The sequence below is a fragment of the Artemia sp. Qi Xiang Cuo genome, chromosome 2 (assembly GCF_049724085.1).
Source record: "Artemia sp. Qi Xiang Cuo chromosome 2, ASM4972408v1, whole genome shotgun sequence".
Taxonomy (NCBI): domain Eukaryota; kingdom Metazoa; phylum Arthropoda; class Branchiopoda; order Anostraca; family Artemiidae; genus Artemia; species Artemia sp. Qi Xiang Cuo.
In genome coordinates this window covers 28,314,428-28,341,653 of record NC_142795.1, presented here as the reverse complement: position 1 = coordinate 28,341,653, position 27,226 = coordinate 28,314,428, and the positions used below count along the sequence as shown (strand labels likewise).

The 27,226-nt window shown below is 34.6% G+C and overlaps 1 protein-coding gene across 3 annotated transcripts in view; it reads left to right on the top strand.

Moving 5' to 3' along the window:
- The window catches only part of LOC148955084 (translation machinery-associated protein 16), a 41,359-nt gene that overhangs the window by 4,568 nt on the left and 9,565 nt on the right, over positions 1-27,226 (top strand). Inside the window, exons 1-4 of one of the 3 annotated variants that reach the window (XM_089100195.1) lie at positions 9,500-10,041; positions 14,073-14,170; positions 17,372-17,512; positions 24,918-25,066. In XM_089100195.1, coding sequence (XP_088956321.1) covers positions 10,015-10,041; positions 14,073-14,170; positions 17,372-17,512; positions 24,918-25,066 — 415 coding nt within the window. In that variant the 5' untranslated portion in view covers positions 9,500-10,014. Of the gene's footprint in view, positions 1-9,499; positions 10,042-10,140; positions 10,155-14,061; positions 14,171-17,371; positions 17,513-24,917; positions 25,067-27,226 lie in introns of those variants that run through there. The other 2 variants (XM_089100211.1, XM_089100202.1) reach the window with 2 other exon arrangements.

Here is a 27,226-nt window from a genome sequence, read left to right as displayed (position 1 = left end):
GGTTATACCCAAACTCTTGTTTGTTGTGATTTTTGTTCGTTTCAAGCTGGATTTGCAAATTCAATTTCAATTTCACTTGGTTTAAGATTTATTTATTAATTTACATGAATATGTTTTGTATGTTTGTTTGAATTGATTGTTCATTTAATTTCTCTTTGTTTTAAGTTTCATTTATACTTCAATAGGAAAATGTTTTTTTCATTTTAAGCCTTATTTTCATATTCAATCTAAGCATTACTTGCTTTAAGATCTATTTATTCATTTATATTGTTACTTGTTGTATGTTTTTGCTATGCTTGTTTGTTTAATTTCTGGTTGTTTTGAGTTTGAATTTTAAAAGGTATTTGTATCTGCTCAGCTTAAGTTTAAAATGGCCTTTACTTTTCTTTGAAAAACTTATTTTTCAGAAAGTTTTTTTAAATTAATTTTTGTTTGTTTTTGATTGCAAAAAATTTTGAACTATTGAACTATTTTTAACAAAATTGTTATCTCAAAATGTTTATTGGATGGGTAGAAAAAGGGCATGGGGGGACTAGATTAAGCTTTGGTCTCTTTTGACTCTTTAAAAATGAACTAGAACTTTGTATTTTCGATCAAACGAGCCCTCTCTGAAGTTTATACAAGTATCCCTTCTATAAGAACCATATATATCCCCAGAGTATAACTTACAATGCCTGTCCCTGGGCCCTGGGGGGTTGTGTTGACCCTGGAGTTTTAATATCTGATGATTGAACTATTTGTAACAAAATGGTTACCTGAAATTTTTATCAAATGGGTTTATCCATCTGATACACCCAAAGGCGTGGAGGGCAGGAGGTGCTAGTTGCCCTCCAATCTCTTTTCACTCTGAGAAAATGAACTACAACTTTTAATTTCCATTCAAATGAACCCATTCTGAAGTTTATACAAGCATACCTTCCATAAGAACCATATATGCCCTCAGAGCAATACTTACAACGCTTGCCCCAGCCTTGGGGGGGAGTTGTGTTGACAGGAGTTTTTCATATCTGACCTTTGAACTATTTTGAACAAAATGACCATATGTAAGGGAGTTTTGTTATATGATCTTTGAACAATTTTTAACAAAATGGCTACCTCAAATTTTTTATCAGATATATTTGAGGAAAAAGGGCTTGGAGGGGGCATTTACCCTTTGATCACTTTTGACTCTTAAAAAAGGCACTAGAACTCTTGACATATGAAGCTAAGAGAGGAAAGGAAATAATAAATAAAACCAAAAAAGGGTGAGAAAACAAGGATTTTGTCAGCCAGTGGTAAAATATGAAGACGAAAAACCAGTGTTTGTTCGGATCTCGTCCAGTGAACTCTAAAAGGTTAGATTCTTGTGGGGTTTTTTTTTTTTTCTTTTTCTTTTTTTTAGCACTGAGGATGGCTTGAGAGAGGTCTTTTTTGGTCTTATTTATCGTTTATTATTTCCTTTCCTCTCTTAGCTTCATACGTCATGTATAGCCAGTGTGGTCTTAGAAAGTATTTACTATAACTCTTGATTTCCAATCAAATGGTCCCCCTTTGAAGTTTATACAACAACCCCTTCTATATGAAGTTTATCTGGAAAAAAAATAAATGGAGTGTGGGGGGAGGTTAGCTGCCCTCCAATCACTTTTGGCTCTTAAAAAGTGAATTACAACTTTCAATTTCTAATCAAATGAGCCCTCTCCGAAGTTTATACAAGCATCCCTTCCATAAGAACTACATATGCCCCTAGAGCATTACTCATAATGTCTGCCTCCAGGCCCTGGCAGGTTCTGTTGACACAGGAATTTTTCTTATCTGAACTTTGAACTATTTTCAATGAAATGGCTATTATAAAAATTTTATTGGATGGGCTTGGGGGAAAAAAGGTGTGTGGGGGGGGCTAGTTGCCCTTGGATATCATTTGACTCTTGAAAATTGAACTAGAAATTTCAATTTTCAATCAAATGAGCCCCCTCTGAAATTTATATGAGCATTGCTTTCATAAGAATCATATACACCCCCAGGACAACACTTATAACACCTATCCCCTGGGCTCTGGGGGGCGTTTTTGTTTTCTATTTTTTGAACAAATTCCAAAACACTGGATCTCAAAATTTTTAGTGGACAGGATTGGAGAAAAAAGAGCATGGGGGGGGAGCTAGTTAAACTCTCTTGACTCTTAAAAAGTGAACTAGAACTTTCAATTTCCATTCAAATGAAACCTCTATGAAGTTTATACAAGCATCCCTTTCATAAAAACCATACATGCCCTTAGGACATAACTTAGAACGCCTTCCCCTGTGCCCTGGGGGTTCTATTGACACCAGATTTTTTCTTATCCAACCTTTTTTTACTATTTTTAGCAAAATTTTTATCTCAAAATTTTCATCAGATGGGTTTTAAAAAATGGGTAGCTGCCCTTGGATCTCTTTTGACTATTGAAAAGTGAGCTCGAACTTTCAATATCCAATCAACTGAGCCCTCTCTGAAGTTTATATGAGCATCCCTTTCATACAAACAATATATGCCCCAGTGCATAACTTACAAGGCCTGGGCCCTGGGGGGTTGTGACAACACCTGAGTTTTTGTTGTCTGACTTTTGAGCAATTTGTAACTTAATGGCTATCTGAAAAATTTTATTAGATGCATTTGAGGAAAAAGGAGCGTGGGAGTGGGGGTAGTTGCCCTCCAATCTCTTTTGACTCTAAAAAAACTGAACTAGAATTTTCAATTTCCAATCAAATGATCCATCTCTGAATTTTTTTACGAGTATCCCTTCAATAAAAACCATATATTCCCCCAGGGCATAACTTACAACAACTGTCCTCGGGCCCTGGGGGGGGGGGCTGTGTTGACCCCTGAGTTTTCATGATATGGTCTTTTAACTATTTTTAAATAAAAAAGCTATCTCAGTTCTTATCAGATGGGTTTGAGGAAAATAGGGCGTGGAGGGGGGGGCTAGGTGCCCTCCAATCTCTTAAGGTAATACAAGCATCCCTTCCATAAGACCTATATATGCTCCCAGGGCATAACTTACAATGCCTGCCCCTGGGCCCTGGTGGGTTGTGTTGACACCAGAATTTTTGTTACATAATCTTTGAACTATTTTTAACAAAACAGCTATCTTAAAACTTTTATTGGATGCATTTGGGAAAGAAGGGTTTGGGGGGGAGGGAGAAGCTGGTTACCCTCCAGTATCTTTTGATGCTTAAAAAATGAACTAGAACTTTCAATTTCCAATCAAATGAGCCCTCTCTGAAGTTTATATAAGCATTCCTTCCATAAGAACCATATATGCCCCTGGCTATTAAAATTTTTTAATAAGTCGACTATTAAAAAGGGAACTAGTCATTTAAATTTCCAATCGAATGAGCCCTTTCTGAAGTTTCTACAACAACATTGTCTATACAAAACCTTATATGCCCCCAGGGCATAACTTACAACCCTTTCCCTGATGGCTGTAGGGGAGTTGTCATCCTCAAAGACCTAATTTTCAGAACTTAAAACTACATTTAATAAAATGGCTATCTAAAAATATATACTGGGTGTGTTTGGGGAAAAGCTGGATGTGTGAGGTAGGCTGCATGCCCTCCAATCACATTTGAGCATCAAAAAGGGAAATAACCCTCCAATTTCCCGTTTGCATGATTCTTTTTTTAAGTTTCTACGACAACACTTTCTATAAAAACCTTGTATGCCCCCAGGGCATAACTTAAAACGCTTGCCCTGAGGGTTGTGGGCGAGTGTCCTCCTCAAAAACGTATTCTCTATCTGAAAATCAACTATGCTGAACAAAATGGCTATGTCAAAATTTTGATTGGATGTGTTTGGGGGAATGATGGGCGTGGGGGGGGCTAGATGCCCTCCAATCACTTTTGATTATTAAAAAGGGCAGTAGCCCTTTGAATTTCCAATCGATTGAGTCCTTTTTGAAGTTTCTAAAACAACGCCTTCCAAAAAAACCTTGTATGCCCCCAGGGCATAATTTAAAACCCATGCCCTGAGGGTTGTGGGGGAGTGTCCTCCTCAAAAACATATTTTCTATCAGAAAATCGACTATGCTGAACAAAATGGCTATCTCAAAATTTTGATTGGATGTGTTTAGGAGAAGGATGGGCATGGGAGGGGTTAGTTGCCCTCCAATCACTTTCGACTATTAAAAAGGGCACTAGAACTCGCGATTTCCAATCGAATGAGCCCCCTTTGAAGTTTCTACGACAACCTCTTCCATATGAAGTGCCTCTGGGGAAAAAAATAATAAATAGAAAATAATAATAAAACATTACAGCCTTTACTATAAGCAACGCTATAGTGTTGCCTCTGATAAATTTATTTGGTTTTACATGAAACTCAGCTATCATATTTGAACATCAATGCAATTTGTCCAGCAGAATTGCTACATTTCAAAAATATTCTAAACGTAAAAAGATTTTCACTTACCAACTAAAAACAGCATTTCTGAAATGTTTGTAGATATGCATAGCAATTTGGCCAGGCAAATAGTATTGTTTTCAAATCTGATACCTCAGTTTTTGTTCCAATCAAATAAAATTATATTATCAAAAAATGTTTAAAAACATGGATGAAAATATAAAAAAAGCTCTGCTGCAAAGCAGTAGAGCTTCAGTAGTGATTATTTCATTGCAATCTGTTTTGCTAACCTAGTTCTTATTAATGTATACCTCCCTTGTGACCAAGATCGTTTTCCTCTCTTACAAAGTATACTAAAGCATGTGCATTGCTAAAGACCCTTCTTGTTAGTGTTGAAAGTAATGAATTGGATTGGATCCTGTTTGGTGATATGAACTGTGATATAAACTCTACCTCAGCATGGACTGATTTATTTTTGGATGTGCTACCTAATGGCTATTGGGTTTTGGATAAAGATGCATCCCATTCATACATGCGTAATAGCGGTACATTGTCTGATATTGATCACTGTGTTGTTTCTTCTGGTGTTTCTATAAGCAATATTTACATTGACCAGTATGAACGTGATTATGACCATCTGCCCCTTTCAGCCACTGTCACCATCAATGCAACTCGGGCTGAACAGAACTTATGTACTAATTACAAAAAGTGGATAACCAAAAGAGACTGGAATAAAGCAGACTGGCCTCTATATCTATCAACCCTTGCTCTTCTTTTGTCTACAATTAAATTTCCATTTAATTTGCTCTGCACCAGTGTTATATCCCCACAAGCTTGAATTCAGCTCAATATATATTACAGCCAGATTGTTTCCTGCCTGAAAAAAGCTGAAGAAGGGGCTTTCCTGCTTTTTCGTTTTAAGCTTAATACTAGAGGTTCAATATGGAAATCTGACCCTGATTTAAAAATTGTGAAAAATCATGCAAAATTGTGGGTCAGAATTTGGGTAGCGTGTGGCTGCCCTTTAAGGGGTCACCTTTTTGACATTAAACAGAAAACGAAGTTGGACTTTGAACATTATCTTCGTAAAGTAAGGTACAATGGTGTGGAATTTCCAAAGACCTCTAGTCAGTGGAAACAAGTGATTAATGTTGCGAAATTTGATTCACCTCCTAATGCTGATCAGATCCTTAATACCTCTTGGATTAATCATTATAATGAGATTTTTAATATTATGAATTATGCAGTTCGCTCTCATTTTGCTAGTCTCTGTTCTTATGTATTACCTGCGAGAATTTACCAAGGTCATTTGCCTCCCGTTTCTGCTGACCATGTTATTTGTTGTGTTAAGAATTTAAAATCTAAATCATGTGATATTGATGGTATTAGTGTTTTTCACCTTCATATTGATTCGAAAGAATTGATTTATCATTTGCAGTTATTATTTCAAATTTGTCTATGTACGTCTTTGGTGCCTGATTCTTTTTTGTGCGGGAGTGTCACTTTGCTTCTTAAATGTGGAAAAAATCTGACTAATTGTGCATCATATAGACCTATTACTGTTGCCTGTTCACTGAGCAAAGTTTTTGAATATGTCCTGCTTCCTGAAATTCTTCCAAATGTTTATTAAGTGTCCAATCAATTTAGATTTAAACCAAATACAGGCTGCCAACATGCACATTGAATTTTTACTGCTTTTTTAATTCAAGCACAAATAGATGGATCTGAAGTTCATTTATGTATGTTAGATATTTCAAAAGCTTTTGACTCAGTTTGGCACCGCCAACTATGGTATTCTCTTACTCAGCTTGGAGTGAATTCATCTGTTATATGTGTCCTTTGTTTTTAGTTAGCAAATTCATATGCTCGACTTTGGTCAGGAGAGATCTTTTTTGGTAATATTCCTATTTGGTCTGGATTTAGGCAGGGAGGGGTTCTGTCACCATACCTTTTTAATGCTTGTTTATACCCTGTTCTTTCTCGTATTTTTCTCTCGTGTTTTATGGGTTGAACTGATTTATCTTATATTGCTTATGCAGATGACTTATTACTTATTAGCCATTCAAAATTCACCCTAGCTAGGTCTACCCAGTTTGTTTCTAAGCTTTTTGAAAAAATTGGCCTTGTGCTTAATGCTGAAAAATGTGAGTATTTAGTTTTCTTCAGTTAAGCTGGTTCCTGCGTTGCGTTGGCTTGGGATTAGTATCTACTCTTCTATTTGAGCTATCCATGCTAGTGCACTTGCAGATATTAAGAATAAGCTTAAAGCAGGTTATGCTAAAATTGTCTATTTAATTGTCTAAAATAACTGACATTCTCGTAAGGCATTGGCTAAACTCTATTCAACGTATTGCGACCATTTCATTCTTTTTCTATCAGGTTTGCGCCCATTTTTTAATACTAGTGATATGCAGGATATTAGAGTTTTGTATTTCCGTTATTGTAAATTTATTTTATATTTGCCTCGTTGGTATAGAAAGTGTAAGATTATGTAATCTTACATGTTATGCTAAAATTGTCTATTTAATTGTCTAAAATAACTGACATTCTCGTAAGGCATTGGCTAAACTCTATTCAACGTATTGCGACCATTTCATTCTTTTTCTATCAGGTTTGCGCCCATTTTTTAATACTAGTGATATGCAGGATATTAGAGTTTTGTATTTCCGTTATTGTAAATTTATTTTAATCTTACACATAACCACACAGGTTATGCTAAAATTGTCTATTTAATTGTCTAAAATAACTGACATTCTCGTAAGGCATTGGCTAAACTCTATTCAACGTATTGCGACCATTTCATTCTTTTTCTATCAGGTTTGCGCCCATTTTTTAATACTAGTGATATGCAGGATATTAGAGTTTTGTATTTCCGTTATTGTAAATTTATTTTATATTTGCCTCGTTGGTATAGAAAGTGTAAGATTATTTGAATGATTAATGCAGCTGATATATTGACGTCATATAATAAGCTGGACTCCAAGTTAAAAGATGAGGCGTGCAAGCGGCTGGGTCCTTTTCATCCTCTTGTGCAATTGTTCTGATTTGCATTTGTAGTTCTTTATGTTAATATGTTTTGCCTGTGTTTTGTTTTGTATGTCTTTTCCTTTTATTTTCTTTTGTTACTCCACTTTTTTGTAATGTTAGTGGGTCAAAAATAAATTATTAATTATTATTATTACCCCAGGAATATGAAATATGAGCAGAGGTTGCACCACAGTGTTTCACATTTCAAGAGGCTTAATCATTCTCATACAACTACTAACATCTTTCCAGCAATCCAAGTTGCAACCAGGAAGTTTTCACTTACAGATAAGATGTTCTGCATTGTGACTAGGCTATGAGCAATTTCCTGAGCTTCATGTTTTGAACATTGTCTTCATTAATCTGTTACATGCACTCTTTGACTTTGGTCAACTCAAAACTTAGCCAATGACATCCTAGAAGAAGATTGCTTGGAATCCTTTGATAAAGTCAAAGATGTTGATCCAACTGGTGAAAATTATTCAGACAGCCTTTCTCTTCCTTGTTCTGAAAACTTCGGAAGTAAAGATACTTTTGCTGAAGACTCTGATGAAACGGATGCAGTGTCTATGGAAGAGGGTGGGGAAAGTAATGGAGAAGAACAGTGGGGAGCTGGGGGTCTGTCAGACCCCCAAAACGTTGAAAAGATGTTGTAAAGAGAGTGACCTTCATTCTTATATCCCTCTTGACATGAAAGTGTGATAGAATAGCTCATTGGAAATGATTGAGTCTTCAAAAAACTTAGGTAGCCTGGAAATAATTTTTTACATTTGACGAATGTAACAATTTTAATAGAAGTCCCTTGCTTATGTCTAATGGCTAGACTGTACTAGAAGCTGCTATTACTGTACTAGAAGCTGCTATTACTGTACTTTCTCCCTTGCACAATACCACTGTAATGGTAAGTTCTTCTTACATATCCAATTGGCAGTCGAGCATACATAATCTTAGAAGGGCCTGATTTTTTTTGTAATGCTAGAGCTGGTGATAGTCCCATTGCTGCACCCCTCAAATAATTCATAGTCTCCGAGTTAAAAGAGTACTTTGTGACAAGCCTTCATTTTGGGGTTAATCTTTTCCAAAAGGCAGCTTATCTGGATCCTTCAATGTTTGAAAGGTTGTCACTTGTGGATTGTTCTCTGGTCCCTCAATCTTTGACCCCAGTATTATAGGATATATTTAGTAATGGTGCAGAAACCGCGAGAGAGCCCACTCCAACTCGCCTTTGTACTGCTGAAGTCCTTGAGGCTATGGTAAAATCCAGTGAGGTAAGCTGGTTCCAGTTGTTTTTGGATACAAGAGGTTTCAAAATCATAAGATGCTCCTGCAGTGTTAGCAACTCTCCTGTAAATGCCTTAAAATCTTTTGAGGAGAAACTGGTAGTCTATCTTTCAGAGTGACAAAGAGCTTTCCTGTAAGCTTTTTCTTTTTTCATTAATTTGCATAAATATAGTAGTACAAATTTATATAAATCCTGGGGAGGGGAGCAAAAAGTGCATTTTTTCTTAAATTATACCTTTAAAATATTGGCAGATCCAGAGATTCTGGAGGGGTGGGGGGTCGGCTAAGGAATAAAATTAGTATTCTTGGATTGTGTAATTACAGTTAATTATAGTTGAGGGTGTCACTGCCCCTTTTCCTTTTAGAATAGGCCATGAAAACGTACCTACATACTCAAAAGCATGCCCGCTCACATTCTTAAAATAAAAGTTTGAAGTAGTAACAATTTATATGATATAGCAAGTGTATGCGTTGGAGAAATTATTTTATGCCGTAAAGCCACAGAAATTTTCGAAATAAGTTATCAAAAAGTGCAATTGTCCTTATATTTGCATCCCTTTGAAAACCTGTTTAAGAGAAGAGAATACTTAAAGAAAAAAGAGTCTAAGTTTCTTTGAAATTCGGAATTTGAAAAATTTCTCTTTGCTTATTTTCTTAAAACTGAATTTGGTGGAGGGTCTAGAACAATTTTTTCCAGCGTGAAGTGCTGTAAATATATGCAAAGTACCCTTCAACCAGTAATTTTCCTTTTGAAAAATTTTCCCAGACATTGACTAGGAAATAATTAACCTTCTTTCTTCTTTCATACCGTACTTTTGTTTAAGATGGCTTCCGAAGTCCAAACATCAGGATGGGAGGAGTGGAAAGCATGGTCTGGAGGGAGAAACCATCCCCTCCCAAATCAACTATGAGCTATGCTAAAACACTAAAGACTTTGAGCTGACTGCATAATTTCATGCCGAAAATTGTTTTATTTTCGAAATGTCCGGGCATTTCCGGGAAGTTCGAGAAGATGCTGTATTAACATAAAAGCACATTTTTCGAATAAAGGGACAGGAAAATGGAAGAAGATAACCATAAAGAAAAAAAGATTGCTATATTTGTGTGCACAGACAATTTTTCGCCCTTCTATAACACTGCACTTTTTTGCGGAAAAAAATGCTGTAATAGTACTGGGTTTTCTCAAAGGTGTTACCGCCAGAGAAAAGAACTAGGCGTACCTGTGGCAAGTGGCAATCCTGACGAGAAGTTGATAAGAGACAAAAAAGTTAATATTTTCATATTGGAGACCCATTCATTTTCTAGACCAAAAACGAAGAGATCTTTTTGGAGCTGCCAGAAACCGCTCTAGAGCATTTTAGCATGCTAATACTAGTGTCGAGCGAACAGGTATTTTTGATCTCTGAGTATTTCATGCAAAAGCAGTATGCCTGGACAATGTCCAAACGAGGAGAAAGTACAATTTTTAAACGATAGGCTTTAAGGCTTGAACAACTGATGCTGTAATTAACTTTTTGATAATAAGCCAAAACTTATCATTTACATTTTTTTTTTCATTAACCTTTAAGTGTCCAAAAAACAGCTGTTTTTTGAATGAACAGCTGTTTTTACCAAAAAACAGAAATAGAAGCAGGTCTTCTGTTTGTTTGTTGACCTGTTCTGTTTTATTCAAGCCCTTTTTTTCTTTTTTTTTTCTTTTTTTTCAGTAAAACAGAACAGTGCCCATGCTTATGTGTGACTAGCTTGATTATTTTTACCACAGCCTATACAATACTAACTATCTTAAATTCACTGATAATCAGTATTTAAGTCTAATCACCAACACACACTGAGTTTGAACCTAAACTTGGAAAAGGCTGCCCAATCTTTGACATTTTGTTTTAAAGTTAGAACAAAGTATCTAAATCCTAGATAGACTCTATCATAAATGCACACAATCTAAGGCAAATGTTGTGAAGCAGAATAATTTTGTTTAAATAGGCTAGGATGGAAGGATAACTGGTACTTGTACGAAAAACCCCCTACCACAATAGTTGTTCATTTATTGATGCATTATAGAACCTTTTTTTTTTAGTTTCTTTCAGCTTAGCATGAGAGAAGACAAAGAGAAGTGACAGAATAGATAAAAAATATATAATTTGGGCTATATATTTGCACATAAGGGGGGAAGGGGGGGGTTAAAGTATTTGTACCTAACACATCAGGCATGCAGACCCGCTGTACTTTACCCCCCCCCCCGTGTAATGTGCAAGTATATAGCCCAAATTTGTTTCTAAAGTATTAATTTTTTTTATCTTACTTATCTTTATCTTAATCTTACTCTATCTTTATCTTACTCTTACTTATCTTACTTTTTTATTCATTAGGATTGAACATCAGAGAAACATATTAGAAGAATATTAGGTTGGTGGTATATCATACAAGTACCAGATAACCTTTGTTTAAGTTTAAATTAAAAAAAAAAAAATCCTAGATTATAGTCAGCCAGTCCCAACTAGCCCAGTTATAAGTATCAGCAAATGACAACCATCTACAACCATTTACATCATGTCTAAGACTAAAAAATTACTGTCCATGTTTATGAGAAATATACTTAATAAAAAATGTGTTTTCTAAGATTAGACACCATTAAACATACGATTGTCTTAAAGTACCATAGTTCTCAAAATTTATGAAGGCTTGATTCAAATAGTCACCTGGTCTTATCAATTCCCTAATAACACAAGTAATATTCCATGTGATTCTCCATTCAACCCTCTTTCCAAATATAATATTTGCTATGCCTACATAAAATGCAGCCTAGATAAATCTCATTTAATCTGGATGCTATTAAGACTGAAACCAGGGTTGAAAATTTGGCATTGGTATCATGACATGACTTACAATAGTATGCCATGATGTTTTTGTTTTCCCACATAGCTAACTACAGAGCTTACAGGAAATGTACATGCATGAATAAATTGAGTATAAATTCCTTTGGCTCACTAAATCAATGCATAGCCAAGCTCTAATAAGTTTTTCTGTATGTTTGTTGGAAAATGTTTAAAAAGAAATTCCTTCTGCCATTTGTAAATCATGTTTTTCTGACAAGCCTTAAGAACAACCTAGTTGAGTTTGGCCTATGTATTGATTAAATTTTAAAGAAAATGTTTTTTTTTTCAGCTGAGAGTAAAGAGCAACATTAAAACTTGAAACAAATAGAAATTATTCCATGTGTCAGTGGGACTCTTTCTGCTAAAGTCTTATAAGATCTTTAAAAACAATTTTCATTCAAATTCAATGGTTCTTGTGTTTGAGTAGTCTTTCTTAAAGAATTGTAATAAAAAGTCAAACTTTAAAATATAGAGCAGCAATGAGGAAGGGGCAGCCCCCCCTTATATATATATACATGTATTTAAAAACAGATGGTCATATACACAAAAAATTTTAAGTTTTAATGTTGGTCCAGACTTTAAGTTGAAAAACTTGTTCTTTTTTCATTTGATGTCTGATTGTTTTTTCAAACCAGCCTTGGAAATCCTCCCCTGTTTATGGAAAATTACCCCTGGAAATTTCCATATATGTCCCAAAAGCAAATACTATATGTAAACAACGGGCAAGTTCCACAACTTAGTCCTTTCCCCAGGGGCTGTAGGGTGTCATGTCATCCCCAGAGGCATGATTTTGGACCTTTCAACTGTTGTGAATTGAATGGCTATCTCCAAATTTTAATTGCATCTCTTTGAGGAAGAAGAAGCCTGGGAGTAAGCTAGTTGCCCTCCAGTCCTTTGGTCACTTAAGAACGTCACTAGAACTTTTCATTTCATTTTGAATGAGCCCTCTCCCAATCTTCTAGGACAATTGGTTCAATATAATTGAACCAATAGGAAAAGACATTACCACTGTCAAATATATTTTATTGCCAAAAGACAATATAATTTTCCCTGGGAAAAGAAAACAAATAAACATACATTAATGAACTTTCATTTGGCAATAAAATACAAAATTCCACATTTTTGTATATAGGAGTTTGAAACCTGTACAGTATGGTTCCCTGATATGCTGAATCTGATGGTGGGATTTTCATTCAGATTGTTTGGTTTTTTGGGGGCTTTAGCTTTTGATGGGTTACATTAAATCTAATGAATTTTATATATTTGAAATCAGCATAAAAAAGCCAACTCTTCGCTTTTTTAATTTTTATCAAAATTCCCTGTTTTAAAGTTTTGTATTGGGCCAAATTGCTCCTTACATACAGTTTGTTACCACAAACTGTTTGATATAGTGAATGAAAGTTAATATTTTCTCAATTTATTAATGCATGCACACACACCTAGAAGGCCAGATCAGTCATAGAACAACAAAATCAAGAAAGGGGGGCAAGAAAAGGGCGAGTTTATGAAAAAAGTGGCATTTTCTGTATTTCTGCTTTTCCCTTAAATTGTAGCTTGGAGCAGTCTAGGGTTTTTTCATTCTGAAGCTCCATAATTGATGATTGAAGTTGTTTTTGTTGTTGTTTAGTGGCCAGATGTACTTGTATGATTAGTTGCTTCCCACTCAAATTTACACTCCCTTAAGGACTGCTCAGCATCCAGCCTTCATTTAAAAATGTCAACAGATTCAATGATAACTTTGCTTCTGAGAGTTTGTTCCAATTGTTGGTAATTCTTGAGGAAAAGAATTGAGTGTGAACTTTGGTTAGGATAGACTACATCTGCCCAATGAACTACTGCTAGAGGGGACTCCTAGAAAATGTTCGAAGTTTTTGTTGCAATACAGATTGTATTAAGTTCTTTTCTCCCTGAGCCATCCCAACGTTAATGTCAGCTGACGTTTCCAGTGTGATATCTCGGTGTCAGCTGTAAATCAGTCATATGGGTAACTTCCCGCGAAATTCTAGGGGTGGTCATTCTACCTTATCTTGTTGAAGAGGGGTTTGAGTACATTAACGTACAGACAGTGCAAAAATTAAAAAAAAAAAAATCATAATTGCATGATGGAATTTTCAGTAACAATCTATTCTAGAATTTTGGCAACAACAAAAAAGTATTCTCAAAATTCTCGAAAAATTAATTTCAACATTTATTAAGCATATTAATGCAATTTGCATAAAATAATACATATATATATATATATATATATATATATATATATATATATATATATATATATATATATATATATATATATACGTATATATGTATATATATAATATGTATTACATATATATATATATATATATATATATATATATATATATATATATATATATATATATATATATATATATATATATATATATATATATATATATATGTATGTATATGTATATATATATATGTATATATATATATATATATCATAGATCATATATCGTATATTAATTAGATATAACAGGCCTATGTCTACTACCCTAATAATGTCACTTAGTTTTTTTCCAGCCTAAACCCCTGTCGAAAATGACAGCAGCTGTGGATAAGCTAAAGCTCATACACCCTCAAAGTAGAAAAGCTGCACAGATGCAGAAGAAAGTACATAGGTAAGTTTAATGTTTATTACTTATACAGCCAAGGCAATTCATTAGTTTAAGGTTCTGCAGGTTTAAGCATATATGCACAAAGAGAGAAAAGACAATTTGATAGTATCGATGGGAGGGAATTTGGTAGATCTGATAATGTGTTTCAAGCTGAACCTTGTGGGTATCGCTACTATCCCTGTTATGAGCCCATCTTGTCAAACAAAAAAAAATGAGAAATTTCAGTATTTAGATAAAAAGTGTTGTTATATTTCCTATAATATCGTTTTTAATATTTAGCTTATGTTATACTGAACATATAGCACCATTTTCGCCAGAAGGGTGTAAATTTCTGTACATTTTTTCTTTGACTAGCCTTTGTTCTTCAGGCCCTAATTATTTTACAGTCAATAGAAATAGTTTAAAAAAAGAACATATCTACTTTGAGGAATTGCCAATCTGGGTCCATATAAACTCAGGCCTCAAAATAAAATCCAAAGGTACTCCCGTATAATCCAGAACACACTCGAGAAGTGAAGTTAGGTTAATGCTAAGGAGATATACCAAAATATGATGAAAATATTATACTTTAGTAAAAAAATTATGGGAACTACAACTTAGAATCATGGAAAGCCGGCCCTCCATAACGCATTATATTAAATGCCTGACCTAACCAAAATACCAACTCTATATATTAGATATTTAATTAAAATATAGCTACACCGTAGTTAACTTCAGTGAACCTAAGCTAATAGTCTCCGAATACAGAATGGTAAACTGGTTTTTTGCTGATTCAACTGAGCAAACTTGTCGATTGTGTTGTGGATTGTACAGGGTACCAATACGAATATTGATAAATTAAATCAAAATCTTGTTGTGAACTTATTTAGGTGTGCTGCATATCGCTGTACTTCAAGGGGGCTAGTAGCTTTTAAATCCTTAATCCTTGTCAGAGTACCAAACTTTTCATCTGATCAATTTATCCTCTTTGGGCTTTTTTTGCAGTGATTTTATTCAGTCATTATTCTATGACGAGGTCAGTTCCCTGTGCTCTTGTTCATAATTTTAAGCTGCCCAGGGCCTCATTCCCAATGAGATTTAGTCAACGTTGAGATGTAGCTAACATCAGACCCATTCATAATAATATTTATCTTATTGGCTTGTTGAGGCAAAAATGTCTTACTTACTGTTTAATTATTGTACAGCTAAGATATAACAATGAAGGTTTTTGAGTGTGCAGCCTCAGTTAGATTTCAAAGAAGATCAAATAATTTAGAAGTTGGTGCTGGTTCTAGCTAGCTCTGGGATTAAACCAAATTTAATTATTAATGCGTCCAGTTTCAGCTTAAATTTTAGCATTAACTAAAACTAACATTGGGTATATCTTGGTATTAGCTCAATCCATTGTAGAATAGAAAAAAAAATCAAAAATTGGCTAAATTATGGGTTCTACTCTTTAATTTATAGTTTGACATTGTTTTATCCAATCTTATACCTTATACCAACTCCTGTTAAACTGTTGTTTCCTTTTTTCCTTGTTAGCTATTTTAGTCTAAATGGGTTTTTGGACTTAGTGTTTGTGTATTCTGAATTTGGGAGCAATCTATGCTCCTCTTCCATAATGCACATATTGACTGGAAATAAACCACTTTGTTCGTAAAGAGTAGTGTTTGACACCTAATCAATGTTTATCATTCGAAGCTATCATTTACGTTAGATTGAAGGCAAATAAATCCAGTAGTTCTTAGTTCCAACATTTGTTTTTATTTCAAGTTAAATCAGATAGTATTAAGATAATTGTAAAATAAATGTTTTGTACTTCAAACTCAAATGATTTTATTGTCAAACGTCTTATACGGTCATGTCGATCAGTGGCAGTTCTTGTTATAATAAAATATTACAAAAATATAATAAAAATATAAAAAATAAAAAATATAAAAAAAATATAATACAATAAACATATGAAAATCACGGCCATAGTCATCGTTATACAAATTTGTATGTTGACTCGAAATTTTTAAAAAAAAAAAAAAAATCCAAATCTAAATGAAAGAAAAAAAACTTTAAAGTCAACAACGAAAAAAAAGAATAATGAATTAAAACAACTAAAAATGTACAATTATTGACGAATGAGTATTATATTAAAAATCTTGACAAACTAGGGAACAAAACTATTTGCTTGACGCTTATGTCGTTCCGGTACCGGCTGAATTTTACTTGATTGATGTTGAGTGTATCAAGGAGTCATTTAAGCTTGCTCCTGATACAGGCACTTCACTTTGAAAGGATCATCAACTACTTACAAACCTGACTAATCTTAGGTCGGTTAGTCGATGGTTTCAGCCCATTGCTCAATTCCAAAAGTCATGATTTCTCAAAATTTTAAGCCAAGTTCTAAAAAATTAGATATCTTAGATATTTATATAGATGGCTTCATTGAAAATTTTTCTTACAGCGGGTAACTGATTTTTTCAGTTATATGTGTAAGTGAGTAGGCAACTTTTACGAAATATAATAAATGTGTAAGTGAGTAGGCAACTTTTACGAAATTTTATATTTTGTTTTTGAATCTGTTTTTGTAATTTTACCCAAGATTCGGGGTATTTTTGAAACCACGGTGATAGTTTTTTTTTTACTTTCGGCAGGATTTCTGCATTTTCTGAATGCAAAATCTTATACTGAACTCCAAAATTTATTGTGTTTATTTCTAGCATGCACTTTTTGTACAAAATATATTATTAAAGCTTTTAATGTGTAAAAACTTGAAATTCCACAAGAAAAACGTCAAAGAACATTATGCAAAAACTTTGTACATTAGAAAAGTTTAATTAAACTTTTGAATTTAGCATAAGAGTTGAGTCAACCATAGCTTGCAAAAAGTAATTATATTTTATAAAGTTGAGAACCCCCAAATTGCAATGAAAAGCAAAATTAAAAAAGATAATTGACACTCTGTGCAACAAAAAGCTCTGAAACTATGTTTCAAATCATCATACATAAATCAATAAGAATCACCCAGCAAATCATTGGTATTCAACAGAGAAATCATTCCCCAAATTATTCAAAGTGAGTTTCTTGAGGTACATCTTACATCTTTTTGCTTAGGCAGCATAGGAGTTTCTTCCTAAAATCTTAAGCCACTTTTAGTAATTTTAGAAATCAAATAGGATTAGAATATTTTGTTAAACACTTCTTTGAAGGTGACATACCAATTTTACCTTGCAGGGAAATACGAGCAATTAAGCAGAAGAAAGGGACCCTTAAAAAGCAGCACATTGTTGGTGAGAGGGTCTCATATTTTAAGGAGAACCTGAAAACTGATGGAAACCCTTATACGCCCCAAGAAGCATTGGAACTGATCGAAAGGTATGTTAATCCTCCAGTCCAATTAAGCATTCCAATTACCCTGTTCCAATGATTCTCGTTTTATCTAGAGCGCTTGAGAAAACAGGAACACCTTAAAAAACAAATCAAGGGGTGTAGTACAAGTGATCAAAGAGTGGATTATTTATTTTCAAAAGTTCAGTCTCCGTGTAGTAATTTTGTTAAATGTAAATATCCTTCTTGTTATGGGCTAATTTGCATTTTATGTTCAACATCGCTATTTTCACTGAAAACACTTGTCATGCTTCTGATTTTCGCATAGCGTTTTATAGAGAATAATTAAAAAAAAACATTCTGAAAAAGAAATTTTTGAAAGAAAAGTAAAGAGCCATATTAAAATTAAGACCAGCATAAATAAATTCCTATAATAATTCAAATTCAAAACGAATAAAAATTAAATAAACAATCATAGCAAACATGCAGATAGCAGGTATTAATATAATCGAATAAATAAATCTTAAAAAGAGTAAAAATTAAATTAAATGTTAAATTCAGACTTAAAACGAACAAAAATAACTACAAATAGGAGTTTTGCTACCGCCCTCCTCCCCCTTCCCTAACCGGAAAAGGCTAAAGACTATTGCGTAATTTGTGTTTTATTGGAAACTATATGTGTCTTGAACAGTCCTTGGAAAGAACTAATAAAAGTAGACTGCATATTCGATATATAATGATAACAATTTCTAAAATATCGGCAATTCAAAGTTGTATTTCACTGTAGTTTTTATTTTTCACTGTTTTTAATATAAAAAACTATATTTGTAATATTATTCGTTTTCAGTAAAGCGTAAATGACATGATAGACATGTCCACTGTCTTTTGCATATAAGACGAAATCAAATAAAATAACTTTTGGTGGTGCCCATTGTTCATTTGATTTTTTTTTTTTTTTTTTTTTACTTACTTCTCTTTCTTAAGTATTACGCAGTACAGAATGCTAGCAGAAAATAGTTAATTTAAGTTAAATCTAACGAATGAAGGAGATTTCCGTCATATTTGCATAGTATATCTTAGGAGAAATTCAAAAAAAGTAATTTTGTAGGCTCTTTTGTGCCGGAATAATAACTAGTTTTGGACTCTTTTAACGCTATATTTTAATGAAGCAAGATAATTTTCTGAATACTGTTATCTTTCAGAATCTTGGATTTTTCTCATTCTGACTTATTGTCCCGTAGACCAACTCTGTTTTCATTTATTTTGTGGGCAAAAAATCGATGCAAAAATTAGCTAATGTCCTTGATAGTATTTTTGTTATAGACGGATGAGGCTATAACAAAATATACTATGGAAAGAAAATGCCTCCAAAATCGATTTTATACAAGGCAATTTGCAGATTCTGCTTGAAAATATCACCAGTACTACCTATATGCTCCTTTATTAATATTCTTGCTCTTTTTCCTATTTTTTCTTAGCATATGGCTTTGAAGCATGGGCGCTCCGAAAAGCGGATGAAGATTTGCTAGATGTTTTCTAGAGAAATTGCCTATGGATTGTTCTGTGTACCCAGCTGACTGACCTTATTTCAAACAGTAGATTTTACGAAAAGTCTGGTTCAATTCCGCTTTCTAAGGCCATAATGAGAGAAAGGTTGAGATGGCTAGGGCACGTTCTGCGGATGAAGGATGACAGATTGTCCTTTTTGGCCAACCGTCTAGGGCTAAACGGAAAGCAGGTCTGTCCATAGTTGGGGTGGGAGAATGTCATAAAGAAATACTAAAGGAAATGGAAACTTCCTGGGAGGGTGTAAAGAGGGAGGCTTTGAATAGATTGGGATGGAGGAGCCTGCGTAGCTGTTGGCCTCAGGCGGCTTGGTTCTATGGTGAGTTGTTAGTAGTAGTAGTAGTAAAAACTTAACAGTTTCAGTAGCCATTAAATAGGATTTTAAACAATGCAAATACCATAGTCAATATCGTAGCATTTTAAGACATCTCAAGGTCCCCTGGCTGAACCCACAAAAAATTTTCTTGATACAGACTGCTTCATGGAAAAGATTATTCTGCTTTAAAGAACTGGATATAGATTAAGCAGCAATAGCAGAAAAACACGCCAACTTCTTTGAAATCGCCTCAATTGCATAGAAATTTTTTTTATTGCTTTTCCTTACGTTCAGAGACGTTTAATTTTTTGTCAATATAGGAAGATAAGGCTTTGTAAGAGTATATATTTATGAGATAATCTTTGTTTCAATGAAAAGGCCTAAAAAACCGATAATCGGATATGTATATAAATGTTGAAATCCACTGGATCGATGCCTTTTCTTAAAAAAAGAAAAGAAACGGTTAAAGCCAATTTGTTCCTGTTTATTTTTCATTTGGTGTTTTATGAAAAATTTGTAAATAATTTAGTTAGTCAAAAGCAATAAAAATGGTGTCCACTAAAATACATGACTATAGGTTTCCGCATTGACGAATTTGTTTGCCCTTTTGCTGGCCAAATGCCGTGTAAAAACTGGGCCCTGGGCAATTATTGGTTATTTTTAAGGTGCTACTCTGTGCAAGAGTGCTTTTACATAAGTGTTTTCTGAGGTATAACCTTTTTACTTGCTAATTTGTAATTTCGGTTAGTTTAAGCTGTCTGCTTGGACAGCTTTTGCAGTAATCGAAAATAAAGACAGTCATCAGCACATGTCACCTTTGCATATCGTAATCTTCCAGCTCTAGATAATTTACTGAAACGTTATTCATTAGCCATATAAGCTTAGCAATATGAAGAGAAACATGCATACTGTCCCCTTGTCGTATTTATGCTGCTTACGTAAATGTAGAAAGATGTAACGTAATATGTGACGTATACACATACGTCACCTATAAAGATGTAGTCTAGAAAGATTCAATGAAATATCCCACAATAAAATCGTATTAAACCGGAGCAGTATGTTGAATGTGTGGGTTTATCAGCATTAAATGGATTTGTATTTTCTTACTAGTAAAATGTGTTGACTAAATACACAATAATGCGCAAAAAAGAGAGGGTTGATAATTTATATCTGGGACTCTATTTCTCGAGAATTTCTTTTATTCTGTCTTTCAGACTTCGTGTCTAGTTTCTTTATGCACTATACCTTAGTTTAACATTTGCCATCAGAGCCACCCTGGGTTTCAAGGAAGATCCTCCGGTCATCCCTTTGCTTGTTTCCAGCTGCTATATTCTCCCATACAGTTTGGATGTATTCTCGTACTGAATTTTTCTCTCTATCCAGGGGCCGTATCCAGAATTTTTATTCAAAGGGGATTTTTTCTGGGGGGGGGGGGTTTACAAAAAAGCCTTTTAAGAACGCATCGAAAATTTTGCTTATAGATAGATAGATAGATCGTGAATTTCCAAAGCCCAAGAGCCATATAAACACAAAAATTTATTAAAAATAAAGAAATCGCAAGAGAACATATTACGGAACACAGAAAGATGATACATACCAAAAAATACCTTATGGTAATTTATCGAGAAAATAAATGTAATTCCATATAATTAATTGTAAAAAGTTTTCCTTCTTTCTACTCCCTTCTCTATGTACGCACCAATACGAAATATTGTGGTTGGATTACTACTTTGTAAAATACCAGGAGGCAGCAAAACAATCCCATATAAGTATTTTTCCGTTAAACCAGAGAGCACCGGGCACTTTCGGAGAAAATGGTCCAAATCTTCGTCGTCATCTCTACAAAGAGCACACATACCGACCATCAGGATGTACTATCCCCCCTGTCGAACACCATTTGCCTGCTCTGGATTGGAAGGCAATTCGCCCTAAGCTGAATCCATCGACATAAAATCATAGCCGGTAAATCAAATTTAAAATAAATTTCCTCTCCAAAACTAGGTTTAACCTGATTATAATGATCCAATGTAGCGGAATTTAAAACCAGCCCTTGCCAATACTGAATTTCTTGACCCTCTAAGATAAATCGTACCTGGCTTTCTAATTTTGTTGGTAGATCACGGGAGCCAAGACCATCAGTCTATAGGTAAGGCATTCCCACTCTTACTAGTAATGACCTAATTTGGTTGACAACGACGTTTTCGAACCATAACTCAACATCTGACAATAAGCAGCTCTTACAATCCTATGTTCATTGTCCCTAATAATCTCCCATCAAAATCTAAGCATCAAAACAGACCTACGTAATTTTAAAGAAAACAGGCCAATATCACCTTTCAGAATCTGTGAATGTGCTGTCTGATGTAACCCAAATAGTATTTTGTGATACTGGAGCTGGAGGGACTCCAACTTCTGTGCCGCTTCTCCGCCCAAACCTCTGCTCCATATTCTATTACAGGTAAAATTTTTGTATTAAATATTTTTTTATGCATTTTTAGGTTTTTAATTCCCAGTATCGTCGGATTTCTAAAAATCGCAGACATGGCCACTTTGCCTCTATTAATTATTTCATCAACATGACTCTTTAAGCTTCCATTTTCCGATAATATAAATCCTAAATATTTTATTCTTTTACTTACTTTCAGTTCCTTATTATTAAATTTAAATCCATAATTATCTTCGCCACTTACTTTCCTTTTTTTAAAAATAACAACTTCACTCTTTTCAACATTCAGCCTTAATTTTTTTATCTGCAAATATTCTTCTATAAGACTCAAAAGCGTCTGCAGACCTTGCGGTGTACTAGACACCAAAGCAGTATCATCTGCAAATAATAGTAGTGATAATTCACGGGTCCCTAGACTAACTTTCGGAGCCCATCTATTCTCTAGAAAATCAACAACATCATTTATAAAAATACTAAACAATTTAGGAGAAAGAGTGCTGCCCTGTTTTACTCCCAATTTAATATTAAAAAGCCTAGAAAACCTGTTACCAACTAACACGATTCCACTCACACAAATATACATATTCACTATCAACCTCACAAAGAAATGAGGGAGGCCAATTCTAGACAGGGCATCCTTCAATAGCTCTCTGTCGACACTCTCGAACGCCTTGTGCAGGTCCAGAAATCCCACATAAAGACAAGTTTTTTCCTTTCCATACTTATCAATTAATGCCTTTAAAGTAAATATTGTATCTACTGTCCCGTTCCCTGTCCTAAAACCTCCTTGTTCTTCATGTATTATATTATTTTCATTTAACCATTTAGAAAGCCTCGTATCTAGTATTTTCTCCATTACCTTACTTAAAGCAGGGACAAGCGCTATTGAACGACAATTCATGTGCAACTTAGGGTTTCCTCTCTTAAAAAGCGGCATAAGCAATGATCTCTTCCACTCATTTGGCCATTGTCCTGAAGTTAACACCTTATTACAAAGAAAAACAATTATCGACATAAAAATTAAAAGAAAATTCTTAAATAGCTTTATTGGTATACCATCAGCACCTACAGCCAAACCTTCGTTTAAAATCTTGAATACAAACTTAACCTCATCATTACTCACTTCCCCTACTAAATCATAATCATGTTCCTTCATAGGATAAACAGCCAACTCTAGGGCGTGTGCTAACTCATATATTTCTGCATAATCACCTTCGAAGCTTTCTAGGCAATCAGGCCAGTAAATGGCGTCTGGAGTCACCTGGGTATTTCCCTTTTTATTTCCAATATCATTCCTTATATAACCCCAAAACTTCTTAAAATCTTTATTTCTAAAATCATCTGCAATATCCAGTTTCCTCTTATTCTTAAACTCTTTTTTTTCCTTTTTATTAACTTTTTATAATCTCTTTTTTATCTTTATATTCGGCTAATCTTAAACTTTGATCGTCAGCTCTATCACATTCTTTTAAATGACTCTATACATATCTGACCTTTTCTTTCATTAACTTACATTCCAAATCAAAATATCGCTCGTGTTTTTTTCTTTTTTTTGTCAGGTTACACGATACTGCACAACTTCAAATTATTTCATTTAATTCCGTAATTGTAACATGTATGTATTTTCCACCTTCTTCTAACGCTTTCAACTTATTTTTTACATGCAACTTCAAAAACTCCTTTTTAAATGTTTCAAAATCATTATCGGTTAAATCACATCTGGTTCGTTTTCCTAAACCAACTGATCTAAGCTCCCCATTAAATAAATTTCTAACTCGAAGACCATCATCCTGAAGCATCCCAGTCTTCAACTCAAGCTCGATAGCTCTAAGATCGGATCCAACTAAATTTAGTATATCCATATCAATTGATGCAGGTGTAAATTTCGTATTAATCAGCGCATAATCTACAACACTTGGAGTTGGGCCCGAAAGGCAAGTAAACTCGCCCAGACCCTTACCATTTCCTAGTTTCTGGTTTCGACCGAGTTTAGCTTCACTACTACTGGCCCTGATTTAAATCGAAAAATGTCACGTATATCACCTCGACTTATTTTGAGAGATGGCATAGTAAGATTTAATAAACCCATTATTTCTTGCTTCACAGTATACTCGCCAAGGTGTTGCGGAATACAATTATATACAATCAAATTTGTTCTTTTCTGCTCTGCTTCGAGCTGGTTGGCTCGTTCGTATGTGATTACTAGGTCTGATTTCACATTTTCCAGCTCTTTTAATTTCTTCATTTGTCTTAGCATTGCTAGATAGCTGTGTACTAATGTTATTCATCTGTACCTGTAAGGCAGCAAAGCTATCCGAAAGTCCAGGAATTGCATTAACTTTCTCCGAAAGCGCTGGTAATAAATCCAATTTGAAATTTATCTCTCGCAAAAACTGGGCATTTTGCATTTTCTCGGCCTCTATTGTTTGTTTTGTCATTTTCACACTTTGGATCTTATCGATGTACAAATGTAGTCCTTAATTTGATCTAGTATCGTAACAAAGCAATAAGTTATTTTTCTTGTCTTCAAAAAAAGATAATCACAATTTTGGCACAAAGCCACACACAGGTAAAAATTGGTTACCCAAGCAGTCCAGATTTAATCCTGTATTTTATCCTATGAATTGCTCTTAACTCTCTGAACTCTGAATCAATATTTATATACTGATATATGAATTTTTGTTACGTTTTTACGAGTCAGACGCGCATTTTGGAGGGGGGGGCTACAACTCCTCTCCACCCACCTCCTGTGTATGACCTTGCCTCTATCCCAAAGCTTTTCAATTTTTTCCAAACTTAAATAAAGCGTTTAAAATTTTATTAATTTTTTTTTTTTTTTTTTATGATTCTGTTATTTTGTGTAGGCCTTTTTCTAGGCATATTGTGTTGTTGTCGCTTTTGTTTTTTTTTGTTGTAAAAATTTGGTCTGTTGGATTTGTTAGATTATTGTCGGGTTCATATCCCCAATGAAATATTCCATAATAAAATCATATAAAACTTGGTGCAGTCTGTAATAGATTTCTGGATTTACCAGCATTAATTAGAGTCTTGTTGGTAGTAAAACAACATAAGTAAAGGAGTGAATAGGCAGTCTACTTTGTGAGAATCTATCTTCTCTCTTACAGATATCTTGGTCGGTTTGATGAAGAAGTAGAGCAAATTGACCTTAGAAATAGTATCGGACAGCGTCGAACGCAGCAACATGCAAGCAGATTAGATGCCATTCAGATGACGCACGAATTAGAAGTGAATGAATTTAATGGACCTGGAATCGGTAGGTTTAGAATAAATATTTTCTTTTGCTGGCTAAATAAAGATACCAGTCTAATTTTAAGACGGGATTTGGAACCCTCGGGGTTTAAGACGGAATTTGACACATAGGCGTAGGGAAGAGGGGCTGCACCCCCTCTCCCTAGAACTTAAAAATTTACCCTAGATATTAACGAGAACTTTTCGTATGTTGGAATTTTTCTGGTGGATGTTACTGGTAGATGGTTGAAAAAGCTGGAAATTAACAGAAATTTTCAAATATCCTTCCGATATCAATATTTACGTTTCGATATTCAATATTGATTTTTGGTCCGATACATCGATAGGAGACTGGCCCACGATCGGCCGGTTATGTTTTTTTTAGATCTCCAGGAATTGATTTAAGCAATAAGAAATTGGTAAGTATGCCAAATCAAAGTTAACTCATTCAATACCATCCTTGAAAAAGACAGTTAGGAATGCTCTACCGCTTTTCCACCTGGATGCCTGTCTATCCAAGTGGTCAAAAGTGCCGAACCTGGGCCACCCCGGTACTGGTTTGGCCGTCCCTGGCTTACGTTCGGCCAGCTGACAAAAGAAACAGAAAAGTGGCCAGGGAAACGTTAAAATTTGTTTTTCGGCTACAAAATTATGAAAGAATAAGGTTAGTATAAAAAACTACAAAATCAATTTCAGTAAGAGTATTAATTTCACATTACAAATTGACTGATCAACACCAAAAGTAAGCCCAAAGAATAAAATTTTACACCAAAGGAATGAAATTTGACAGGAAAAAATAAAAATTTTAGTTCACCTACTGCTCTGACAGGGTTAAACAATGCCAAAATTGATCAAGTTTTGGGTTTTGAGCTTTCCTTCAACCTTAAAATATGCTGTTTACACAGCTTTGCAAGCATAGCCCATTTTTGGACGCCTTGGTACGGCACGCTGAACCTACCCCAGATATTATGGCCGAACGTGGGAATTCGCCATCCCGCGGGATGGAAAAATGTTACCAGCAAACCGGTGAAGATGGCACGTCGCGGAAGCTGGCTTTTCTAGTATTCGTACTATTTATGGCTTTTCTAGTATTCGTAGTTAGTTGTAGGCCTACAGATAAAAATTCACCAAAATTCCACATTTAATCACCATAAAACGTGATCCAATCTTATATTTTTGGTAAAAGTATTAATCAAGGCCAGACATTTTAAAACACACAGTGCCATATGTCAGAGCTTTCATAATCCACCAGAAGTCCCCGTAGGTTTTTGTATTGAGATTATTTGCTTGGGCTAAACGGGGGCCTTGACAATCGAGGGCCGGTCTCCCCTATGCCAATTTTGAAATTTAATATTGCCCAACTTTAAACTTTTGAATTGAATTCTTAGATCAAGAAGCTGTTATGTAACCGCAATGTGATTTGTGTCAAATTGCTTTTACGGTGTTTATGTTTTCTGGAAAGTGGAATTGGGATTGTGGGTGTATTATATTATAGTATTGCCGGAAAAGTAGAATATGGAAAATGCTCAAGGCTGAATTTTAGCGAAATGTAGAATGGCGAGCTTCTTAATACCTATATTTAAAGGACCCCGGGAAGCATTTTAAGCCCCCTCCCCTCCACCACAGAATCGACTGCCACCCCCTAGATAAGATGATGCCTACGCCCGTGGCTTGAGAGAGTATTGAGAGCTAAATATCAAACGACATCCCCTGTAAAATGCTATCTATTTGATATTTGCTCGAAAAAAAACTTCAGTTGTACCTCAACAAGTTTTTCCTTCTTTTTTAATTTGTACATTAAAAGTTGTAACGACTTAAACTTATAGCAAAATTTCTGTTAAAATTGGACAAAGAAAGATTTGAGAGCTAAAAACTAATTCTTTCACTTAAAGGCCTCCCACCCCTCCTTTGCCCTAAATCATAGGTAGCGCGCTAGCGCTGCCTAAGTAAAGAACGTTGTGGGCACAATGTGTTTTTCTCCATACTCGGGCACTTTGTATCGAAGGAGTTGTCATAGAAACTTCGAAAAGGGCTCATTCGATTGGAAATTGGAGTGGCTAGTGCCCTTTTTAATAGTTGTAAGTGATTCGAGGGCAACTAGCCCCCCCCCCACGCCTATCAGGTCGCATAATATATCTACTTAAAATTTCGAGATATCCATTTTGCTCAGCATAGTCTATTTCCA